Below are 23,516 nucleotides of genomic sequence, written 5' to 3' on the forward strand. Positions count from 1 at the left end.
GCCTACTTCATACTTTACATTAGACCAAAATAACTGCAGCTAGCTCTCAGGTAATTCCTGTTATGTCCCAACTTCCACTTTTCTAATGAAAGAAATATTTAAATGACTCTTGGCAGACAAGCTATTTGAAAACAGAAAGCAATGTCAAAATATTTCTGGTGTAACATTTGTAAGCAAATGTTCACAAACATTTTTATCTCAAATGCAGTCACATAGAGCCAGACACGCTGGAATTTCCAGTGCTCACTCACGCCGAGCAAGCTTTGGAGCACGGCAGGTCTTCCCGGTAGCTAAGCCCCTCTAGATAACACGCTCTAATAAAAGGGAGAAAGCACTGGGATTACATTCCCTTTCCATCGCACTGCCAACTGTCTGTGCGTTGAAGACCCGCATCGTCACCACCGAGGTGCACACAAAGAGCAGAGTTCCAGTGACTGGGACAAATGGGAAGGGCACAGCTTAACAACTTGTACTTGACACGGTGAATGTCCCTAAAAACTGCCAAGTGAGCTAGTGGCAACCGGGGTGGGACTGACATCTACATCCAGCTGCCAGGGAGATGACTGTATTCTAAATCCTTAGTTTGGCAGTGATTTTGTTATCATGTCTGATGGGAGCCCCTCAAGTCTGTAAAACCTCTGTCCTGCCGGAAGAGGGCTGGAGGCAGCAGAAAGGGTCATGGCGCTAGGATTCTTAGCCACCATGATCATTCTCCCTGCTTTACACCCCCATATCCATCTCCCTATATGAAAACCCGTGCTTCCTTTATAACTACGTTACGTGTACAATACCAGAAGCAAGAGAAGCATGAGCCTAACCAGACAAGAGAGGGGAGAAGTGCAAAGAATGACACACCCCCAAACGACTTCCATGTATAGAATGAAAATAAGTCTTTACACATCAACAAAACACAGCAAGAATTTTTTTTTTGCGAAAAATATTTTTAAATAAAGTTTTGTCTTTTTTTTTTTTTTTTTTACATTCTGATATACATATGTAACAAGGTTTATGGCACTGTAACCAGAATCAAATCAAAGAAAAAAAGAAGAGGAAAGAAAGAAAAGGAAAAGAGGGAGAGGGGTGGGAGGGAAAGCCACTGGTATTGTTGAATTTCTATCTCCAAGCTCAGCTGCCAGTTCTAACTCACCCACACACTCAAAACACCATTTTTATTGCACAAGTGCCAGAAAAGGCACATGGTATAAAGGTCAATTTCTTTCTATTAAAAAAAAAAATCTTTCAAACCCAGAGAAAGGGAAAAACTATCCAGAGCATGAAACACACAAAACCAACAATACCCTCTGTCTCTTCAGAGAGTGCAGGAAGTGATCTGAGACCACTGAGCTGCCCGCCCTTCTCTTCGCATCAGTGAGCACAACAGGGCATGGCTTGGCGGGGTTTGTTTTCTACATGGTTGGCCAGGAGGTTCCAGGTCTTCGAGAGTCAATGTCTTTTGCACCTCCTTTTGGTTCTTTGTAACTGAAGTGTGGTATCTTCGGTCTATGAGCCCGCACAGACAGACGATTTAGTCACAAACTCTACAACGGCTAACAAGGAAAACTGGGGAGAAACAAGTTTCATAATATTTTTATTTGTTGACTTTAAAAAATGACCTCTTTAACCTCCTTGCAATACCAGATCAAGATAAGTGAATCTCATTGGCATCAGAAGTTATAGTCTCCTCACACTTATTAAAAATAGAGTCTTTAGACAAGTTCGTTTCCTTTCACAAACATTCTCCCAACTTAACAAAAAAAAAAACAAAAAAAACAAAAAACAAAAACAAAACCAGACCCCCCCCTTCACTCCAGTTCATCTCCGAACACAGCCAGGGCCCCTTCCATTGTGCCTGCTGTCACACAACCGTCTCCATGCCCATCAGCTTTGGTGTAAGGATCCGTGGTGTCACACCATTGTTTAGGTCTTCCTCAAATTCCAGCAACTGCCCCATGAAGTTGAGGTTTGGGGAAATAATTGGTCGTTTGCCTTTGACGAATTTGTAAGCATCAGTCATGGTCATCCGCGTGTGCTTCATCAAGTAGGCGATGACGATGGTGGCAGAACGGGACACGCCCGCCTGGCAGTGAATGAGGAGGCCCTTGCCACACTGATGCGCTTCCTCTGTGGGACAGACAGACAGACAGGTGGTGAGGGGGAGGAGAAGGAGAGGCTTCCTTTCGTACAGAAAGAATGGACTCAGATGGTTCCAGAGTATATGTACCAGAGCATTCTACATGCTCAAGTCACGAGCTACAGAGCTGGCTGCAAGCAGGAGCTGCCGGTCTGCATGTTCTTAAATTATTAAAAAAAAAAAAAAAAGTCTGGGAGGATACACATGCCACAGTGCACATGGGGAGGTCAAAGGACAACCTGAAGGGGTCACTTCTCTCTTTCCACAATACCAGTTTGTAGGGATTGAATGTGGGTTGTCACTCTTGGCAGCAAGCACCTTTTACCGCTAAGCCATGTCACTGACCCTCCTTTTTTCTTTTTGGTGTGTGTGTGTGTGTGTGTGTGTGTGTGTGTGTGTGTGTGTGTGGTACATGTGTGGTACATGTGACTGTAGGTGCATGTTTGCATATGTGTGAATGATTGTGTCTCTGGAAGGCCATGGTTGATGTCCATGCTATATGATGCAGCATCTCTTGCTGAACCTGGACCTCACTTCTTCTGCTGGTCCAGGTAGCCAGTTTGCTCTGGGGTCCCCATCACAGTCCCTCATGCCATGGGATTCCAGGCAGGCTACTGCAGCTACACGGCCCATATGTGGGGCTCTGGTGATCTGAGCCCCCACCCTCATGTTTGCGTGGTAAGTGCAGAACCTGCTGAGCCATCAACAGTTGTACATCCAGAGAGAAGATGGAGCAAGGGAGTCATCTGTGGGAGCAGCACACATCACAGAGGATGGACACACTGACACACTCATGAATAGGAAGCTACTAAGCCAGCCATACTGACAACAGGACACACAGACACACTCATGAATAGGAAGCTACTAAGCCAGCCATACTGACAACAGGACACACAGACACACTCATGAATAGGAAGCTACTAAAGCCAGCCATACTGACAACAGGACACACGGACACACTCATGAATAGGAAGCTACTAAGCTACACAGACACACTCATGATCAAGCAAGCCACTAAGTTAGCCATACTGACAACGGGACACACGGACACACTCATGACAAGCAAGCTACTACACTCAACATAAATGTTACTGAATCTCTCTTTCCCAACTATCTTGTTCCTTTTCTATTTCCTCTAAAATCATACCACTGACAAAAAAGGAAGGAAAATAAGGACAACAGAGAAACTGGAAATTATATCACATACATAAATGTGCATATATTATAAAATTCTTCTGATTAACAATATTAATTCCATTTTCCAGGTTATATGATCATATGACTGAAAAACTAGTGCTATTAGCAATGTGTAGTCTACACGCTAGACACACACACCCCTACCTTTCTTTATGCTATAGAAGACTGTTCTCTCTAAGAGCTACCATTTAGTGCATAAGGTTTACTAAATCTCCATGGAAGGGAAGGAATGAAGCTCAACCAGAAAGTTCCTACACCCAGCTTCTCACCAGAGACCCCAACTGTTGTCAAAATTAGACTTGTAGAGGACTGACCTCTCTCACGCATTTAACCCCTCACCCCCACATACACGGTTCCTACATTGCCATCATTTGGGAGGCAGAACTCCCAAGTATGTTAGAACCGAGAACAACAGAAAGTGGCATGTCTAATACTAAAAGCTTTGGATGCCTGTCAGCACTGGACAACATTTTAGTGACACTTCTAGACTAAAACACATCCCCAAGGAGGAGTCCCTGGAGGAATGCAGGTCAGTGACGAGGTAGAAGAGAACTGGGTAAAGATTTATCCCTTTGCTTTAAATCATCTGCTAACTAGTAGACCAAGAGACAAACATGATGTAAATCTCATTCTCACCAACCACTAGACAAGTTTGTATCAAGAGACCCCAGAGCAATGCTTCAAGAAAATCTCCCCTTGTCAGCTTCTCTTCAGCAGACGCTAAATGACCTCCCAAACCAAGAACATCAAACATGGTGGCAAGAGAACGATCAAGGTGCACCATGGGTTTGACCACCTGTTCCACTAACACCCTAGCTGAGTGACCCTGTGAGTGTGCTGACCTCCCAGGACCTCGGTCTTCCTGCTTGGATAATGCAAAGGACACGAGCTCACCAGCCTCTGGAACTGTGGAAAGGGAGTCATTTGATTCAGCGGTTACACTGGCATTGTTAAGCCCTAAACCTGGGCATTGCTTAGTTTATATTAAACTAGGGTGAATGTTAGTATGCTGTGCACCCTGCTGTGTTTCCCTTGAGGCCACACTGTAAAATTTCAGTTGATCCAATCAGAGGACAAGGAGAACAAAGTGAGCCCAAACACGTGATCCTGAATTGTTCTGCAGGCTAAATGTTGCTTGTTATTAGTTTTGTTTTCTTCTAAAGGAGCAGGTAAATCTGAATAATCCAGAAGGAATGTGAGCACCATGGCTGTAATCTTAGAACAAGCCCATCCCATGCTATTAGCTAAATGGAAAACAATTTCCCAACTTCCTCCACCTGGAATTAGGTCAGGTGGACTCTCCTTTCTAACAGCCTCTGTTGACCAGGAACTTCCTTGTCTACCTGGTGACAAGCATTTCCTACTCAGGATCCAGGCTTGGCTTGGGTTTTATGAATAAAGGATCCAGGGCATCTTTACCCAGTGCTTGGAACTAATTAACACAGCATGGGCCCAGAGTATTGGCTTAGGAGTCCTGGCTAAGAGTCTAGACTACTAGGACACTAGGTCCTTTGTTTTTATTTTTTATTCTCATTCTCTCTCTCCTGCCTTTCTCTCCCCTCTCTTTCCCTCCACCACCCTCCCCCGCCCCCCCCCCCGCCCGTCTCTGTACAGGTATAGGCATACCACAGCACACAAGCGGAAGTCAATATGGGTGCTTGCCTACCACCTTCTTTGAGATAGGATTTCTTGTGCCACTGTGGACACCAAGCTAGCTATCCTGTACATGGCTAGGGGTTGTCCACCTCCATCTTGCTATAGGCGAGAAGGCATTACAGATGTGTACTCCAGCATCTGACTTTCCTTGGGTTCTGGGGGACTCAGACTCAGGTCTTCACTCTCATGAGTAAACACTTTTCCTCGACGTGCCTTCTCCTCAACCCCCAGTTCCCTTCTGACACTAGGATTCCTGACACGGACAGGTCACCTTACTTCTGAGTCTAGAGAACACTGGCTATCCTTCCAGAGTGCCCATGGTAGGGCCCAGCACTGCCGGACAAACTGGAAGGGAAAACAGGCAAGCAAGTGTCCAGAGCTGCCAGTATGCCAACAGATCCATCACCCTGGCAGATGCTAAACTTGAGACTCTTTTTCTGTCAAAACAGCAACAACCATGACTCAGTGTAGCTCACAGTACTGAATGGAAATCACTTGCCCTATGCTGGGTCAATAAAGCTGGTGGTATGGAGGTTTGGGGACAGTTAAAGGTGATATCAGTCTCTATTTGGTGTGTCCTTCAGCGCTGGGGGCGGCACCACACAGACTAGGCAGCAGGACCAGCTCTGACTAGTTCCTCATGTTCCCCTTCATCCTTCTGGTCATTCAGTAGCTAACATCCAGCATCCACCGTAGCTGCTTTGTTATCGGGAGGATAGATAGGAACTTGTGGTTGAACAGGTGTGAGACAAAGACAGTGCCTGTGTCTTTAGTTTGAATATGAAACGGCTCCAGACCTGTGTCAAATGCTTGGTCTCCAGCTGGTGGTACTGCTTCCAAAGGTCTCTAAAACTTTAGAGGGGGACTCTGGCCTTGGGAAGTAGGTCACACACTACTTCCAAGTGTCACTGAAGGCGATATGTTGTCCTGGCCCCTCCCTTCCTAGTCACCATGAATTCAGCAGTCTTGATCATACACATCCACTGCCATGTTCTGTCCCACCACAGGCCCAGAATCAACAAGGCCAAGGCCTGAAGCCTCTGAGATCATAAGCCAAGATAATTGCTCCCTTCAGGTCAGCCTCTCAGGTATTTCAGCCATGGAAATGGAAATCTCGCTAATTCAACTATTCTTTTATATCCATCCAGATAGTTCCGAGACCTAAAGGAAGGACTATGGTTTGTCTGTCTTCCCCTAACTTAGGAATAAACCTTGGGCCTTATATCAAACCCAGAGCCGGAGGGAAGGGAGAGCTGCCCCACCCCCGGGAGCTAGTTACCAATGAACTCAAAGGCCTCTTCGAAGTACTGCCGCAGGTTCTGCTTGTTGCTATCAGTGGCAGGCAGCCTCTTGTAGTTGAAGAGGCCTTTCTCGTAGTGGTACAGCGGGAGATGAGTGGTGACGTTCATGACGTAGCCGATGTTGAGCCTCTGCATGGTGTCTAGGTCCTGAGCATCCTGCTCGTTGCCAAGGAACAGGAAGGGCAGGATGGGCGTCAGCTCTGCGTTCTCGATGTCAGGGGTGGTGGGGACAGACTGAGGTAGCATGCTCGAGGCCGCAGATGCGCCGCCCCCCACCTCACGGCACTCTTGGAGCTGGAGGGAGTTGTCACAGAGGTTTTCATGGTTCTGTTTAAAACTACTGAGTCCCCCTGGAAGGAAAACATACAAAGCACGTGTTTAGAAGATGACAGAGCCCACGGAAAATGGCAGCTTCCCCATAAAGATGAGTGCCACTGTGGCTATGCACATTTTTAACATTCCTAAAATAAAAACAGAAACCAGAAGTGTATTTTGACACTCAGAGCCAGATTCAGAGGGCTTGCACTCCTTATTGCACAAACTGGGCCAAGGTGCCTGGGAACAAGCGCCACCCAGCACCCAGCAATTTCATCAACTGCAAATTTGATTTGCTTCTAACAGACTTAAGGTCCCTGACCTCTGTAGAGCAGTGTACTTTAGGGGCTGAGAAAAGCAGGCTGGCACTGTCGTGCAGACAGCTTCTGCTTGTGCCCTGGTGTCGTGCGCACACGTCCTGCGCCATTTATAACTCACCTTACCAAAAGCCAAGTTCACTCCCTAGGCGGCCGAGCAGTTGCAAACAGGCCCTGTGGAAAGGCCAGGCTGTGCTGGCTGTTGTCCTACTATCACCGCTGACCTGCCTGCTGAGTTGCACAAGCTCATTTCTTTCTCTCTGTGTGTCTCAGTAACCCCACGAGTGTACAGGGTGAGTCCCAGATGGGGATAAACACAGGTCAAGTGTTCAGCATACCCTCTACCCCCAGGCTTGCATGGTCCCTCTATGGACAAGCTATTCCTATTCATCTTATTTCTATGGCTGCCCAAAGGTGGAAACAGCAGAGGGAAACTTGGGCCAGGGAAGTCACCCCTGGGAGAGAGTCAGAATCTACATGACCGTCCACACAGGTCCTTGATGTTTGCACATTTTGACATCCAGGAGAGTGGCATCTGTGAATGGCCCCTTTTCCAGTACCTAGCTTTTAGAGGATTACAAGCACACTAACCCCCCTCATGGTGACCTCTGACCTCTGCTGGGTCTGCTAATGCACACTCTGAGCTTGAGGCTCTGCTCTAACTCCAAAGCTGAGGCGGAATCACTTCAAAGGCCTAGCTGCACCTGTTTCCCCACGTTCAGCATGCAAAAGGGCCTGGTGTTAGTACAGACACTTATGGAAATCACACAGCCACAGGCGTGTGATTAGATCCATGGAGATGTTCACACAATACCATCTGCTTAAGGGTGGAAGCAGAGATCTGGCTCCAACACACACACACACACACACACACACACACACACACACACGTAAACATACACACAATAATAGTAAGTTAGAAAAAGAAAAGGCTAAGTAAATACCGAAATAAAACTTAATAATTGAATTCATCCATGGAATATTATGTACCCATTAAAGGAATAACTATGCAAAGAATATAAAAAACATCAAAGAGAATGCTTCTGTTTAATATTAAGAAACAGCTAATTCAAAACATTCTGAAAAAAAAAAAAAGCCTAAAGCGTATACATAAAAAGAATTAAGGAAATTTATGGGTCAGAGTTTGTCACTTAATTTTCCCTTTCTTATGTTACACACAATTACACACAGACAAACCTGAATGATTATGAGGCTCAAATTCTACAAGGTACACGAGAGACAGTAAGAGACCTGGGGATGGATGGGGTCATCCAGTGAGCATGTGTGCCAGTAGAGCAGGATGGGACTCAAGGCTTCTGGGGAAAGGGAAGTTCCCGGAAGTAATGTCCTGCCAGTCACAGAGTCTGATAGCTCCCAGGCATGAGGCCGAAAGCACAAACCCTGAATAGGACATATGTCTGTGCTAACAGAAGGGCAGGAAGTCCATTTGCCCACCAGATACTTAACTGACGCCACTTTCTTCCTCATTTCGTCTCATTTTTTCTTTTGACCACTAGAGCAGGGGACCTGAACAGAGCATAACCCCAAGCGATGGGCACAGCCAGGTGTATGTCAGAACACAGGTCATATTTTCAGTAGGAAATGGCGACGATCCACAGACAAGTCAGGACAGACAAGCCTGTGCTCAGACTATCAGTCAAAAAGGAGAAAAGTAAATGAAAACTGTTTGGAGGAGCGCACATACATTCATTTGACTTAGTTTCTGTAATTAAACTCTGTCCTTACTGTTATCTTCTGTTGTGAAATCACTATACTCGGGTGACTAGCCCAGAGGGAACCCTTCCAACCACAAGACACGAAAAAAACATCACCAATGAATGTATAAAAACTACCCACCACTTCTGCCCCAAACTCCAGAGGACACTGGGAGGAAAGATCTTGAAATCTGCTGGGCTCCACAAATCCCCCAGTAAAGAGCCCCATGCTGATCCTGCCAGGGGAACCTAATTCACTTTTTTTTTTTCCTTAAGAAAAAGGCACTTGTAACATTTTCCATATAAGTTGAGAGGAAGGACTGGGGAACTAAACTCAAAAGGCGAGGCTGGGAGGTGGGAAGGCGGGCTCTCACTCTTATTTAGTGTATTCAAGCTGTAATTTGTCTTAAAAGCAGCTAGTTAGAAAAAAAAATAAAAATAAAAGCATACCAACCCCCTCCCACTCCCACACACACAAAAAAATACCCAGCATAGAGCTTTTTAAAATTCAGTCTCTGCCCCTCCTTTCCCAGTGACATCAGCCGGAGGCTCCCCACCTGCCCAGTTGCCATAGCAGTCACACAAAGACACACAATGACATCAGTTGGCATGATATCAGCTCTTTGAATGCAAACAATACAAGAAGAACTACTTTGTTTAAGGCCTCGGGTACAACTGTGCTCTGAGGAGCCAATGACGTAATGCTAACAGGTGGCAAGGGGCCTTCCATTTGCCTAATGGGGAAAAACACGGGGGAGGGGTAGGTCAGAGGGAGTCTGAGACCCACACACAGAAGGCTTCTTCCACCCATAGGGTGTTGTGCGCCTGTGTGAAACGATGTGTGTTGTGTGTGAGAGACAAATGGGAAAGACGCCTGTGCACTCTCTGTAGGGAGAAAAGGGGGGAAAGGCCATGTGACTCAAACAACTCAGGGGACAAGGAAGTAAGTTCTCTCTGAGGGTCTGAAGAGGGCCTCCAGCTTAAGTCTGCTCGTGCCAGGCGCCCGTCCTCACAACAGCTTGATGTGCCAGCAGGTGCTGAAGTGGGGACTCTCTCCTGGATGGCCTTTCAGACCTTGGGAAACAGTCCTACCTCACTGGGGTGTTTCTCAGAAATCTCCATGGAGGCTGTTTGTGCCTCTTAGGGGTAAGAGTGGCGATGGGATGGGTTTGGGGTTGGTAGCAGCAGGGGAAGAGAACAGAACAGTTAAGGAGGCCATTTTTGGCCCTCTGACCCCATCAAATGATTACTTAGTATGTTTGGCGTGACTATGTAAGAGCTACAAGGGGCTGGGAAGACAGTTCAGTCATGTAAAGGGCCTGCTGTACAAGTATTAGGATCTGGGGCTGGATCCCCAACACCCCTGTGAAGGCAAGGAACAAGGTGTCTGTAACCCTCCCACCCCGCACTGGGGAGAAGACAGGGAGAGCCCTTGTACCTCATGCATGCGCACACACACACACACACACACACACACACACAAAGAAAAGCATCACTAACACACTGTAGGAGAGGAGCGAGTATGGTGGATGGAGACACATGGGCCAAGCCTAGGGTGAGGACTCAGCCTTCTAGGAACTTGTGTGAACCCCTTTCCCTGGGGAAGGCTCAGTTTACTGTGACCCAGACATAATATAGCCTATTCACGGTGCTGAGGTAGAGGACACCTGTGTGAAGGGTTTATGGCTACAGCACATGGCATTTAATACATCCTATCTTATTATGCCCACACCGTCAGCATGGACCTACAACCACCTACACTCAATCTGGTCATGAGATGATGATGCTGGAATCAGAGCCTACCCTGCCAAAGCCCAGTTATGAGATCCTAGGCACGTTCCTCATCTGTTTCTTCCTCCTTCCCCCTACCAAAGACTGAGATAATAGTAGTGCCTACCTCGATATTATTCTAAGAACAAAATACGTTAACAAATATACAGTTTGTTGAAATCATATGGGGTATGTGATGAATACTTCATTCCTTACTAGAAATAAAATCTAATGTCTTATGAAAGCTCTGACAAGCGAACATCCTGGAATTTTCACATTTTGATATTTATTTATTTATTTGATATTTCTCTGTAGATCTGGCTTAGTGCTGTGTCGATCAAGGTGGCCTCAAACTCATGGCAATCCTCCTGCCTCAGGTTCCATCCTGAGCTCTGCACCATCATGTCCAGCTTAAATTTTTATTTATGAAATAACTAGGAGCCAACTTATCTGAGGAGTTTTAAAGTCTGAGTAACATAATTCTATCTTAAACAGGTCATGTTTTTCCTGAGCAACAGTTCTGATTTTCTTTCCCCTGAATTAGCTTCCCCAATAGTCTTGGGATTCCTATTTTTGCCATGAACTGGGCTTTTAAGAAATGAAATAGTTTTTACCCATTTCCCCAGTCCCCCACTCCAAACTGGGTAGACTTCCTTCACACAAATAGCTCGAGGTTATTAATGCTAATATTCTTGAGACATGCACTACATATCGAAGAACAAGCATTTTCAAACCTTGTCTCAGAATGGGGTGCCCTTGACTTTGAGTCCATGAATTTGAAAAGGTGATAAGAAAATGCTCAGCACCTCAAAAGAAAAGTACTTCTATGTGCCACCTGCTATGACCAGGTGTGTTCCGGGGCAGCTCAGGATGGTGACAGACTCACACTTTGGTGGTAAAACTATCTTTTGTAGCCCCACTTGGGCTTCTGTTGTTCGCTACTGCAGTACCTTCTGTATGTGGTGTGACTCTCTGACAGCAGGGCTAAAGAACCAATGCTCACACTGGGAATCCATAAGCAGGAGAAAGCCATGCTCTACAGAATAGTCAGAGCGAGGCTTAGCCAGAAATTGAAGGAGAACAATGCCTGAAGGTCAACATATAGAATTAGTGTTTACAGAAGGGTACCGGGTGCTGATCTAAACACAGGACTCTTTCTGTTTGGGGTAAGGATATTGGCGACTCCTATTGGCAGCTTTGCTTTGCTTACTGTGGTCCCTGTCAGGGCATTGATGGCAGTGAAGATCAGAGATTGGATGAAACAAGTCTGGATTAAAACGGGATTTTAGCCCTAACCATCTGCATAGCGGATTATTTAACACACCTGCATCTCAGTTCCCACATCAGTAATTTGGACATACCCATCCCAAAGATCTCCAGCAGACATAATACTTACTACATAACACATCTTACAGACGACAGAAGTATTGGCACACAATAAATACTTTGTAGACCCCCGGTGGAAACAATAACACACCAGGGCAGTCTCCTAAACGTCTGTAGGCACAAGATAAGATGAAAGAATAAAGCTGAGCTGGTGTCAAGCGTCTAAGGCAGAAATGTCCAGAGATGGGGGCAGAGCACATCTCACCCACTTTAGTATGAGAGATACATGGAGCTCCAGGTATCGCGATAAAAAGGACTCTTACTTTTCATTTTCTACGAACTTATTCACATACTCCACAGGTGAGCTTGGCTATTTGACAGCACCAGTGTTTTTAAGTTCAATACCAGGAGGCATCAGTTAAGCTATTTTATGATCCTAGCCTGTGGAAAGCTACACTTCTTTCCCAAGAGTGAAAGGAAGCTACCCTGGGGAGAGCGGAGGGGAGGGAGGGTGCTGTCTCCTGAGCATAAGGGATGAAACAGAGACAGAGAGAAACAGGAATGGAGGGACAGGGGCCTGAGTCCATAGCTTTCTTGCACATAGACCATTGGTGGCTTCTTCAAACCAGTGCGACCGCCTTCACTGTGAAATGCCCATTGTATGAAAAGACGTAATCAAAGAGGTAGAGTGGGAGCTGTGTCTCGTGGGTGGGGGTCTTCCCTGGAAACGTCTTGAGTCTGCGGTTTAATCCTTTATGTCTGAGGGTTGCAGAGGAGCCAAAGAGGGGCAAAGACAGCGGGGATGAGCAAGCAGCAAAATCTGCATTCCTGACAAAGTTGCTTAGACTACAAGGGGAAAAGTGTGTATTTTTAGAATGATATGTAAGAATACGATAGTCTTAGAAATTATGATGAGCTGGAGATATGGCTCAGTTGGTAGAAGGCTCGCCTAGCATCCACACAGCCCTGGGTTCAGAACTCAACACCACGTATCCTGGGTCTAGTGGCACATACGTGTAATCCTAGCACTTGAAAGGTAGACAGGCAGGAAGATCAGAAAGTTCAAGGTCCTCTCCTGCTACAAAGTGAGTTCAAGGTCAGCCTGGGACATGTGAGACTGTCACAAACAAACAAACAAGACACACATACACAATTATAAACTTCTGCAAGCAACTCAGTCCATTAAGGACATGGTATTCTAGAGAGAAGGTGCACAGAAACTAAGTACTGACAAGATATTTATATAGAGAACATGCACACCTCTAGATCCTCAATACCTGGGGGCTCGCAACTTCTCTCAGAGTTTTAGCAGCCAGACGCATGTGTGTAGCTTTGAACTAAAGTGATGCTAGAATATCCTATTTTTTTGTATTTGTCCCTTGCTTATGATTCCAGATTAATAGCTTTGATGGAAGCTCGCCTCCTGGGGAGCAGAGCTCTTAATTCTCTTTGTACACAGGACCTATCCATCTCCTACAGGGGGTCATGTAACGTCACTGAGATGTTAGGTACACGAGGACCTACAGGAGAAGTAGGGAGCTATGGGTTTGATCTCAAGAAAATCATTTATGAACACTAAAACACAAAATGAATGTCTCTCCCTGGTGTCTCTTTTAGTGACAAATCCTAGGTAGAGCCGATTTCAAAACTACCAAATGTGACCAGGCATGGTGGCACACACCTATGGTCCTAGCACCAGGAAGGCTAGAGGCCGAAGGATCAAGAGCTCAAAGCCAGCCTCAGCTATGTAGGAAGTTCAAGGCCAGCCTGAGCTACATGAAATCCTGACTCAAAAACAGAAATGAAAACACCACCCCTCACAAATTACCCTCTTACCTAAGTCTAAGTCATTTTTTTCCTCAGGTTAGTTAATCTGACTCAGTTGGGTTTCATAACATTTTGAGAGAAAAAAGGGGGGGAAATCTGGTAAATCTGTATCATAATTTGTTGCATTTGGAATTCACAGAATCATTTCTTTGGATTTTTTAGTTGGACGAAGGAATATGACCTAGACCACTGGTGCTTACAGGAACTAGACACCACTGCATAGCCTTCTAGTCCTGTTTAATTCTGCTTCCTTCCGAGTGCCTGCCACTCCTCTGCCTCAATTGTGTGGAGTGTAAAAACAAAACAACAACAAAAAAACAACCTCTGGAAAGAAACTATACTGGACTATGAATGTACTGGGAGATGCCAAACCAGCACCTGGTCCTTTCTGATACACTTGCGTGCTTAGCAAGAGGCTTGCTTCCAAATCTGGGGTACCATATCGGTACCCATCATCGGCAGTCAGGGGGCTGGCTGATCATGTTTCTTTTGATGACATCTTTACATAAACCTCAATAGGAGAATGCTTTTAAGTCATGCCTAGGATGCTGAATGATGGCTCAGTCAGTAAAACGTGCTTGCTTTGCAAGAGTGAGGACCTGAGTTTGGATTCCCAGAATGCACATAAGAGGAGTAGCTGGATGGCATGGACCCCAGCACTAGGAAGGCAGAGACAGGAGGGTCACCAGAGCTCCCCTGCCCAGAAAGCCTAGCTGAATTGGCAGAGCCTCCGGTTCGACAAAAGACCCTGTTTCAAATAAAAAAGGTGGAGGATGAGTGAGGAAGAGACACAAAATGTCAGCCTTTGGCCTCCACATGCACACACACACACACACACACACACAAGCACATACACATTCACACATGCACACATACAAACACCCGCCGCCCCAAAATAAATCTCACCTAAATATTTACCTGCAAAAAGTGAAACTGAGTCAGAAGGCTCCTATGATTTATAAAAATTGAAAATCTAGCTTTTTTTGGAAGCCTTCCAAGGCATGCTGACCTTGGACTGTTTTATCAGAGTTTACATGATTTCCCCCCCTCTCTGCCTCACCCTCCCTGCTCTGAGGCAGTTCAGGGCTCTTCCAGGTCCACTCCTTACAGAACTGCTATAGAAAAAGGGGCTGGGGATTAAACTTGAGCCTGAGGAGAGAGGAGAGCCAATCCTCACTAAAAGAGTCAAAAGCCAATGAAGGGAGGCGCCCTTCTGCTGCCCCTCACAGCACACAGCCTTCAGGCTTTAAGCAGTAACCTGCATTCAGGAAAGCCACACGGTTCATGTGTGTGTTTGAATAACACAGGCAGATGGGGGCTACTTCCCAAGCCTGTGAACACAGCCTGCTCCTTTAAACCTGTGACCTCATTTATTTACATTAGTACAGAAAGCACAGCCAGAAGCCACAGCTGATGACAGTCATGTAACTTTCCACAACGACGACAATGAAAACGCTCCAGGCCTGCTTTCACAAGCATATGACTTTTATGTGAACCGGATTCAAACTGTAAGATCTCGGAGTCCCTGTGCCAGGAAACAGCTTAGGCTTTGCACAAATCAGTGTGATGGTAGGGGGTGAAATCCCAGGGCCCCTCCCACTCACCTGCAGCTGGCCTCTGCCTTCTGTTCCCCCCTTTCCCCATGTCTGACTCCACAGTACATTGTTATATGTGCACACCTGCCACAGACAAACACACCACCACCACCACCACCACCACCAACAACAACAACAACAACAAATAGCCTGGGTAAAGGAACAGTTCGAGAAGGTAACAGAGGACAGTCAAGTAGTTCTGGCTTCCCCAACCTTGCTTGTCTTCTGGCCTCTTGAGCTGTGAGAGAATTGATTCCTGCTGCTTACATTACCCAGCCCATGGTGTTTTGTTAGAGGAAGCTGCTGTGGTTTGGGTGTGCTCTGAGCAAGTACTCAAAAGTTCAAATACTAGGAGCTTTGTCTGTAGTGTGGTGCTGTCCACAGGTGTTGGAACCTTTAACAGGCAGGGCACAAAGGGAAGGAATAAGGTCAACAGGCCCTGGGGCTTGGAAGGGATAAATATATTTCTCATGTGACCCAAGTAAGTACCAGTGAGAGCAGGCCTGGGCCGAGTGTCTCTGGCTTTCATTCTTGGCATTTAGTCTCTTTTGCACATATTTCCACAATGGGAATACTATCCACAGCAAAGTCTTCATTAGAGGCCCAACAGAGCCACCTGATCCTGAACTCCCAGCTTCTAAAACCTGAAATCAATAAAACAAAATGTTCTTTGTAAAGTATCCAGCACTGAGCACTTTGTTACTGCAACAGAAAACTGACTAATACATAATAAGCCAAGCAGACTAGTATTAGAGGGCTGCTTTTCACTTCACTTTCTAGCCGTATTGACCAGTTCTGTGTGTCAACTTGACACAAGCTAGAGTCATCAGAGCGGAAGTAGCCTCAGCTGAGGAAATGCCTCCATGAGATCCAGCTGCAAGGCATTTTCTCAATTAGTGATCAACAGGGGAGGGTCCAGACTATGGTGGGTGGTGTCATCCCTGGGCTGGTGGTCCTGAGTTCTATTAGAAAGCAGGTTGAGCAAGTCATGGGTAGCAAGCCAGTAAGCAGCACCCACCCCACCCCACCCCCCCCACCCCACCCAATGGCCTCCCTATCAGCTCCTGCCTCCAGGATCCTGCCCTGTTTGAGTTCCCGTTCTGACTTCCTTCAGTGATAAAGAGCAATGCTGAAGCATGAGCGTAACAAACCCTTTCCTCCCCAAATTGCTTTTTGGTTCATGGTATTTAGTCACAGCAACTGAAACCCTAACTGAGATACCGGTATAACTCTATCTACATATATGTACGTACATTTATTATAATACCTACTTTTCAAGAGTCACACCAGAACCTGTGTGCTACCTAAGAGCAAGGCTCCTGGGAGCCCATCCAGTCAAGCCAGAAATGGTTCAAGGTCAAGATGGCAGGGGAGGGGGAGTAGGGAGAGAGGTAGGATATGCCTTAACCACCTGCAAGCCAATGAGAAGCAAGCTCATAGAAACTTTAGTTCCACTTCGAGGCAGTCATCACAGAAGCCAATCTCTCTCAAAGACATTCCTCAGCTTCATAGTGGACAAGCCCTGGCTCAAGCCTGAGACAGCTTTCTGAGCCAAGAATAGTCCTGGATGGAGACTTTCTGTGTGTTTGAACAGTGTTCTGTACTGTGCCAAAACTCTACCTTCCCAGGTTAATCAAGAGGAGAAAGGGGCACACTAAAGGTGTTAGTGTTCAGGCATCAGCACTGGCCTGTCCTTGGGGTTCTGACAGGATTCGCCCTCAGCTGCAGCCACTAAGAGCACCACCTGTGCACATTCACTATGTTCCCTTTTAAAGGGGCCCTGCCCACCTCCCTTCTTATTCTCTTTCTCTCGCCCACTCTCCCTTTCTCTTCCACCACTCTTGCCCCCAGGGACCAGTCTCTGCCCCTTTACTACCCCTTCTATCTCCTCTTCCAATAAACCTCCTATGTGAGTCCTGTTGACATCTCTTCGTGGCGTTTTTTAAACTTGAGCAAAGGGGACAGTGCAAGGCTGATGGAGAACAATGTTATTAAGATGGTCCTGTAAAACAAAGCCACCCTTTCCCCAAGAGCTGAACCACAAACTCCGCTCCACGCAGCTCCTCTAATTCTCCAAAGAGGGAACATTCTCTGCTTTTCAGGGAAGAGGAAGCTTAAAGAAGAAAGCCTTGCTGAACAAACAAACAGATAAAACGACTGGTTCAACCAGCCTTCCGCACAAACGGAAACCCTGCTTTTCCACCATCTACACAACCCTTCTCTCTCAGGGCTACATTTGTCTCAGACCCCAAATTAAACACATCACAACTTCACATCGAAAATATGCTCCCCAACGGGATTAAAGTGAAGCCCAATGAAATAAATCCCAGAAATGTCAAGAGCAAGCCTCAGGGGAGTACCCTCTTCTACCGTGAAATATTCCCACTGGAAATTACATTCAGAGAAGGCCATCAAAAATCATCTATGATAAGAGGAAGGGAAGAAAAGCAGGACACACGACAAGGTTTGTAAAGGAGTTCTGGGTTAGGACCCATGGCTATGGCAATGTATGGAATTGGCCAGTCAAATGCATAAACCACTCAAACTTGTTTTGAAGCACACCTCATATGCAAACAACAGCTTTTACAACCATGAGTTTTGGAATGCTCTGAAGGTCAAAGGGCTCTGGGTCACAATTTCGAGTGCTTTCTTGAGCCAGTGTTTTCAGTCCACAAAAAGTTTAGCAACAACTTCCTCAAGTCAGGGCTAAAGTCTATATTTGGCAAGGCTAGTTAACAAGGCTAAGTATTAACCAGCTGCCAGAAAGAGAAGGGAAGAGTTGTCTCTGCAGCCATGTGCTACAGTCAGATCATCCCAGAATGCTTGTGATTCACAAGGTCAAATTGAAGCCAGGTCCCCAATTACACCGAGATAGGAGGGAGGGTCTGGAAACCTCTGATGATGGGCATTGTAGTGCCAGGCTATAGTATCGGGTCAAAAGCTGGGTGTCCTCATATGGTATGCCACATTATGGCCCAACCATAACAGCCTGCCTGTCTCTGAGGAGCAGAGCTGAGATCATATATTATCAACATGGGCTCAAGGTTACTGGAGAACCATACAAGTAACAGTCCTTGCAGCCTGGGAGACAAAGAGCAGGGAACTAACCCTGTGTGCACTCCACATCAGGGTACCATAGGACATCACCGGCACTTCCTCTGGAGGCCATGCCCAACACAGCATGGAGTGGAAGATTCCCTGAGGGCAGAGACTCACAGAGCAGCTCTTCTTTGCACACCAAAGGGACACTGGATTGTCTCTTGCTGCATGTATTGCCAACCTCTATAGAATCAAGTCCACAGGTAAGCCTTAAGTCTCTTTCCCCTGAGCATTCCGTAAGTGCAACAACACAATCCAGGAGGAGGCGAGCCACCGCAAAAACAGGCCGTTGGGGAAGTGTGAGGCCTGCATGACAACTGTTCCAGGGCCTTCTGTGTTTGCTGGTCGCTCTTCCAGGATCCCCTCCCTGTTACTCTGTGACACTAAGCAGTACATGCCCCAGCTCTAACTCCTGGTACCCAGCTTCTACAACCCTGCAATCTCCAGAGAGATAAGAGTGACTGTGTGTATGCTAATATGGTGACTGGTGGTCTGGGAGCCCTAAACACCTCTTATGGAACTGGTATCAGAAATCACAAAGCGGGGTTAGAGGCCAGGGAATTTCAGCTCCAGCCCTCTATCTTGATGGTAAGATGAAAATGAAATTGAATTGCTCACTTATGGCCAAAAATTTAATCAATCATTCCTACTTAATGAGAACTCCATAAAAACCCAAAAGAACAAGATTTGGAGCGCTTCCAGATGGTTGAGCAGCGTGAAAGTGATGCCTGCACAGGACACAAGAGCTGCTTGACTGCCCCTTCCCTCGCTTTGTCTTACACATGTCTGCTGCCTGCCTGTTCATGTACATGCTTTAGGATATCCTTTATAATAAGCAAGGCCATATAAATATTCCCCCTATTTCTGTGAGCTGTCATGTCAAATTAATCAAATCTAGAGAATGAGTTGTGAGAACTTTGACTTTCTCCTAGTCGGCCATAATCGAAAGCCACATCCTGGGATTTGCAACTGGTATCAGGAGTGGGAGAGCCCTTGTGGGTTTGGGCCTGTGAGATCTGACACTACGTCCAAGGATACGGTGTTGGAATTGTGGGTAAATGTTAGGGCATTGTGCCTGCTGTCAGCTGCGGAACTATCTGAAGGGTAGAGGAGGCCTTTCAGGATTCGGATGGGGAGGAGGCAGGAGTCTGTTCTCTGTTCCCAGAACAAAATCATTGAGGCTGAGTATAAAGAAAGTTTCCCAGTTTTGGAGACTAAACTTCTAAACAGTATGGCACTACCTCTGGTGAAGGTCACCTTGGCTGTGTCACACCGTTACAGGTGGCATCACAGGTGGGACAGTGAATAAGGGGGACAGAAAACCAGGGTAACAGAGAGGTTGGGCTTGCTACTTCCTCCTCCTCCTCTTCTTCTGTATTTATTTATTTATTTATTTTTGTAACGACTCTCTTAGGAGTCCATAAAACCAATCTCATGCTCTCCCAAGGGCAGTGACCCAAGCTGAGTTCCTTCCTATATGAGCTGCCACAACTTTGCAACACCACTATGTTGGGGAAGACATTTCCAACGCTGGGACTGTTGGGGGCCACAGTCCACCACATCCTAACCTTAGCAGAGCAGACAGCACAGGACACTGGTTTCCTCTGAGACCCATGCAGGTGACACAGGGCTCAGCAAATGTGGTCTAGAAGGTTCTTCCCTGCCATTTGATTCACAACTACTCTCTCAGCTCACTCTTGGACCATATGGTGGCATTTTATTGCCTTCAGAACACCTGCCACTATGGGAAATTATTGATGTCACCCTTTACTTTTTATTATTACTAAGAAGTGGAGCTCAGGAAAGCCCAGGTGTTACTAGTCTCAGAGGAAGCAGTGTGCTGGTGGCAGGCTGCCCCGTACCTCTCCAGTCCAGGTTTGGGAAGGTTGTTTGGCATCTTCATATCCTAGTTTCCTTCTGGGTAAAGTAGAGCATCGATGGGAAACAGAGTTGATGCAATAATTAAATGCACTACTACTAAATGAGTTATTCAGAGAAATTGTGAGTATTCACTCTGTACCGTCTGCTCTGAATAGCAAGTGCTCATTAAACATTTTTAGATGAAATGAACATCGGAATGAGCCAGAAAGAGCCATTAATTATGTGTTGTTCCGCATTATGCTAGGGATCTGGGAGATTAAAAATAGTCCCCAAAGATAAATCTAACTGGAGAGAAAAGAGGGGATGAGGATGAGGGAACATTAGAAGAAACTGTAGCAAAGTTGTTAGTGCCAGGATGTTCTGAGAACACTCGGGAGAGTGGCCCAGATGATGCCACGGGCCATGACTCACACAAACAGCCATGGGACAGGTGAGTCCTGCTGGTCCCAGGCTGAGGAAGAGGCAAAGAGCCAGTGTCAGGCCTTACACAAATACCCCCCACCCCCATGGGTTTGAGATCTACAAACATCAACCAGACTTAGTGGCCTCTAACCCATTCCCTCCTCTCCTAACCACCCATCTTTGGACATTCTTCATGAGCAGTGGGTGACAGAGATGGATGGAAGAAACTGTGAGGAAGAAGGCTTCTGAGGGACACACAGGCTGAGAGAAGTCAAGGAACAGGCCAGGTGGCCATGGGTTCAGTTCAGCATACATTCATGACATGCTCACTGTGGGCTTAGGGACACAGAGCTCCGTCACAGGCACATGTCTAAGTCTGCTTTGGCCCTCAGACCTGGCAGCTCCTCCACCTTAGTAGGGTCAACAGTCACAGGGTCACAGTCTTCACTGACTTGGTGGCTCAGATTCTCCTGCTTCCAACTGAAGCACCACAATACCAGATCTGCCATTAGGCACTTTCCAGGGTCCCTCTGATTTGCCTTGTTAACTCTGAACTTGTGGGCTGGTTATTTACATTTGAGGTCACTTAAAATCACATTATCAAAGATATGAAGAGACAGCTCAGTGGGTAAAATGCTCAGTGGGCAAGTATAAGGATGTGAGTTCAGACCCCAGCACCCACAGGAAAATACAAGCATCCCTTGGGAGGCAGAGACAGGAGAATCCCAGGGAGCTCACTGGACATACCTGGGTAGGCGTGGGCTCCCATGAGCACACACACACACACACACACACACACACACACACACACACACGCACACGCACACGCACACGCACACTCACACGCACACGCACACGTGCACGCATATACACACACACACACACACAGAGAGAGAGAGAGAGAGAGGAGAGAAAGAGAGAGAGAGAGAGAGAGAGAGAGAGAGAGAGAGAGATGATACTAGGATTGTATCCTATGAGCTTTTACTCCAATGATGAGGGTTTCTTCTCCCCTGGAAAGGGTTCTTAAAGCCCTAATTTTCTCACAGGGCAGTAGCATATACTTGTGCCTTGAGAGGTGCACAGGTCCACAGAAAGCAAGCATTTGGAGGTGCCATGGGGAAGGGAGCATCCAATCCTGGGGCCTTTAGTCAGTTCTGATCATCTGTTCTGTCTTTTAGAAATTGGGAGTGATACCCTAACCTTCATCGAGTATGCTTGTGTGGGGGGGACAGTGCTCATACCCTCACCCTTCACTGAGGGTGGGGGCAGTGCTCACACCTCACCTTCACTGAGGGTGGAGGAGATGCTGACACCTCACCTTCACTGAGGGTGGGGCAGTGCTGTCACCTCACCTTCACTGAGGGCTGCTGTCAGCTATGTGGCTGGACTCTAGCCACCATTAAATCTCTAATGAGCAAACCTGCATTGGTGGCAGAGCACAAAGTGCCCAGGGCCAGCGCAAGTTAAATAGATTCTAAGTCACTGTGCAGGTTTCAGGAGACCCCACAACTCCAAGGCCTGTTTGTTTCATCCCTGTTACTTGCAGGAAGGAACCCTCCCTCCAATTAATGATGGAGTTTTTCTTTTCACACGCCCATAGAGGCTTTGCAGGACAAGACTGGTGTGAACACGGCTGAAAAGTAATGGCTAGCAGGACCATGAGGGGAGACTGTGTCTATTTTAAGCAGGGAAGGAGAAAGCAGAACAAAATAGACAAAAACAAACATACAGGATCATAGCTAAAATATCCAAGAGTGTCCAAAGCAAAGGCACTATTGGATTTGACGCTGTGTTTATGAAACTTAGTAAGACATATCACCTGAGTATAAATCACAACAATGCAAATGATCAAACAATGAAAAAACCTTACTTGGGGTATTCCCAAACATCAGTTTCCTTGAAGGAACAAAATGTCCACATCAATGTTGAAGAATTTCTGCTAATGAAGAGAGGCCAACATGTACTGGTCAACACATCCATGTGGTGATACCTGGGAGTTAAAATACAGGCTCCCCCAAAGGTCACAGCCTGGAAGGTCTTGGGCCTGGAAGTATCATGGGCCTGCCTGCTATCATGAAAGCCTCGTAGTCTGAAGCAGTTATCCCAAGACTGCATCATTTTGTAACAGTAGGGTGAAGCTGTCTGTTATCACTAAAGAAACAGAGTTAGGGAGACAAGCAAGTCTAGATACCTTACCAAGTGCTGTGTGTGGTGTTCTCACAACACCAGGACCTTCAAGCAGGCGCCAAGAGGCAGTTTATTCTCAAAATACTGCAATGCAGCTCTGATACAGATCTGACAACAGACTCCAAGGTTGACTCTCATTGAAGGCCACAGTCCCCAACATTATTGCCCTTACTTCCAAATGCTAGCAGCAAGCACTGGGCTTTCCAGGCCCTGAACACGAGTTAGAAACTCTCTGCTTCCCTTAACACCTTGGGTTCAAGAATTCACTAGAATGATCCACTGAACATAGGAAAGCACTTGCCCTCGTGCTTGCCGTTTTATTTTGAAGGATCCAAACCAGGACCAGAAAAGTGAAGAGACAGACAGTGTAGGTCTGAGAATATCCCAAGCAGGGCACCTCTGTGTTCAGTGCCTATGAAATCTAGACGCCCCACCCAGCTGGTGTGTCCCTGTGTGCAAGGAGGGGGACACAACCGAGCTTGAGAGGCCATGGTTTGTGTTCGGGTTTCATTAAGTGCTTTTGGAATTGATTGATCACCAGCCTGTGACTGAACCGAATCCCCAGTCCAGCTTGCCTCTTCTGCAGAGGCTGGATACATTCCAAGCCTCCGTCCTCCAGTCACAGGGCTGGCCCTTCTGATAGATGACCAGTTCATCCCCTGAATCATCTCATTAATATAAACTCAGGTGTGAGCCAAGGGGGCTCTGCAGGAGATTCCAAAGGGTGACAGGTCATCTCCCAGAAATCAGGGGCAAAGGGCAGAAAAATAAATTTACAATTCCATAGCGATAAGACT

General features: G+C 46.6%; 1 protein-coding gene across 1 annotated transcript in view; it reads right to left on the reverse strand.

Moving 5' to 3' along the window:
• Window positions 1–1,561: 1,561 nt before the first annotated feature.
• The window catches only part of Dusp10 (dual specificity phosphatase 10), a 39,600-nt gene continuing 17,645 nt past the window's right edge, over window positions 1,562–23,516 (reverse strand). Inside the window, exons 3-4 of the mRNA XM_027418759.2 lie at window positions 6,264–6,635; window positions 1,562–2,121 (exon numbers count right to left, since the gene is read on the reverse strand). Coding sequence (XP_027274560.1) covers window positions 1,856–2,121; window positions 6,264–6,635 — 638 coding nt within the window. The 3' untranslated portion in view covers window positions 1,562–1,855. The remainder of the gene's footprint in view (window positions 2,122–6,263; window positions 6,636–23,516) is intronic.

Source organism: Cricetulus griseus, chromosome 5 (assembly GCF_003668045.3).
Source record: "Cricetulus griseus strain 17A/GY chromosome 5, alternate assembly CriGri-PICRH-1.0, whole genome shotgun sequence".
Lineage (NCBI taxonomy): Eukaryota > Metazoa > Chordata > Mammalia > Rodentia > Cricetidae > Cricetulus > Cricetulus griseus.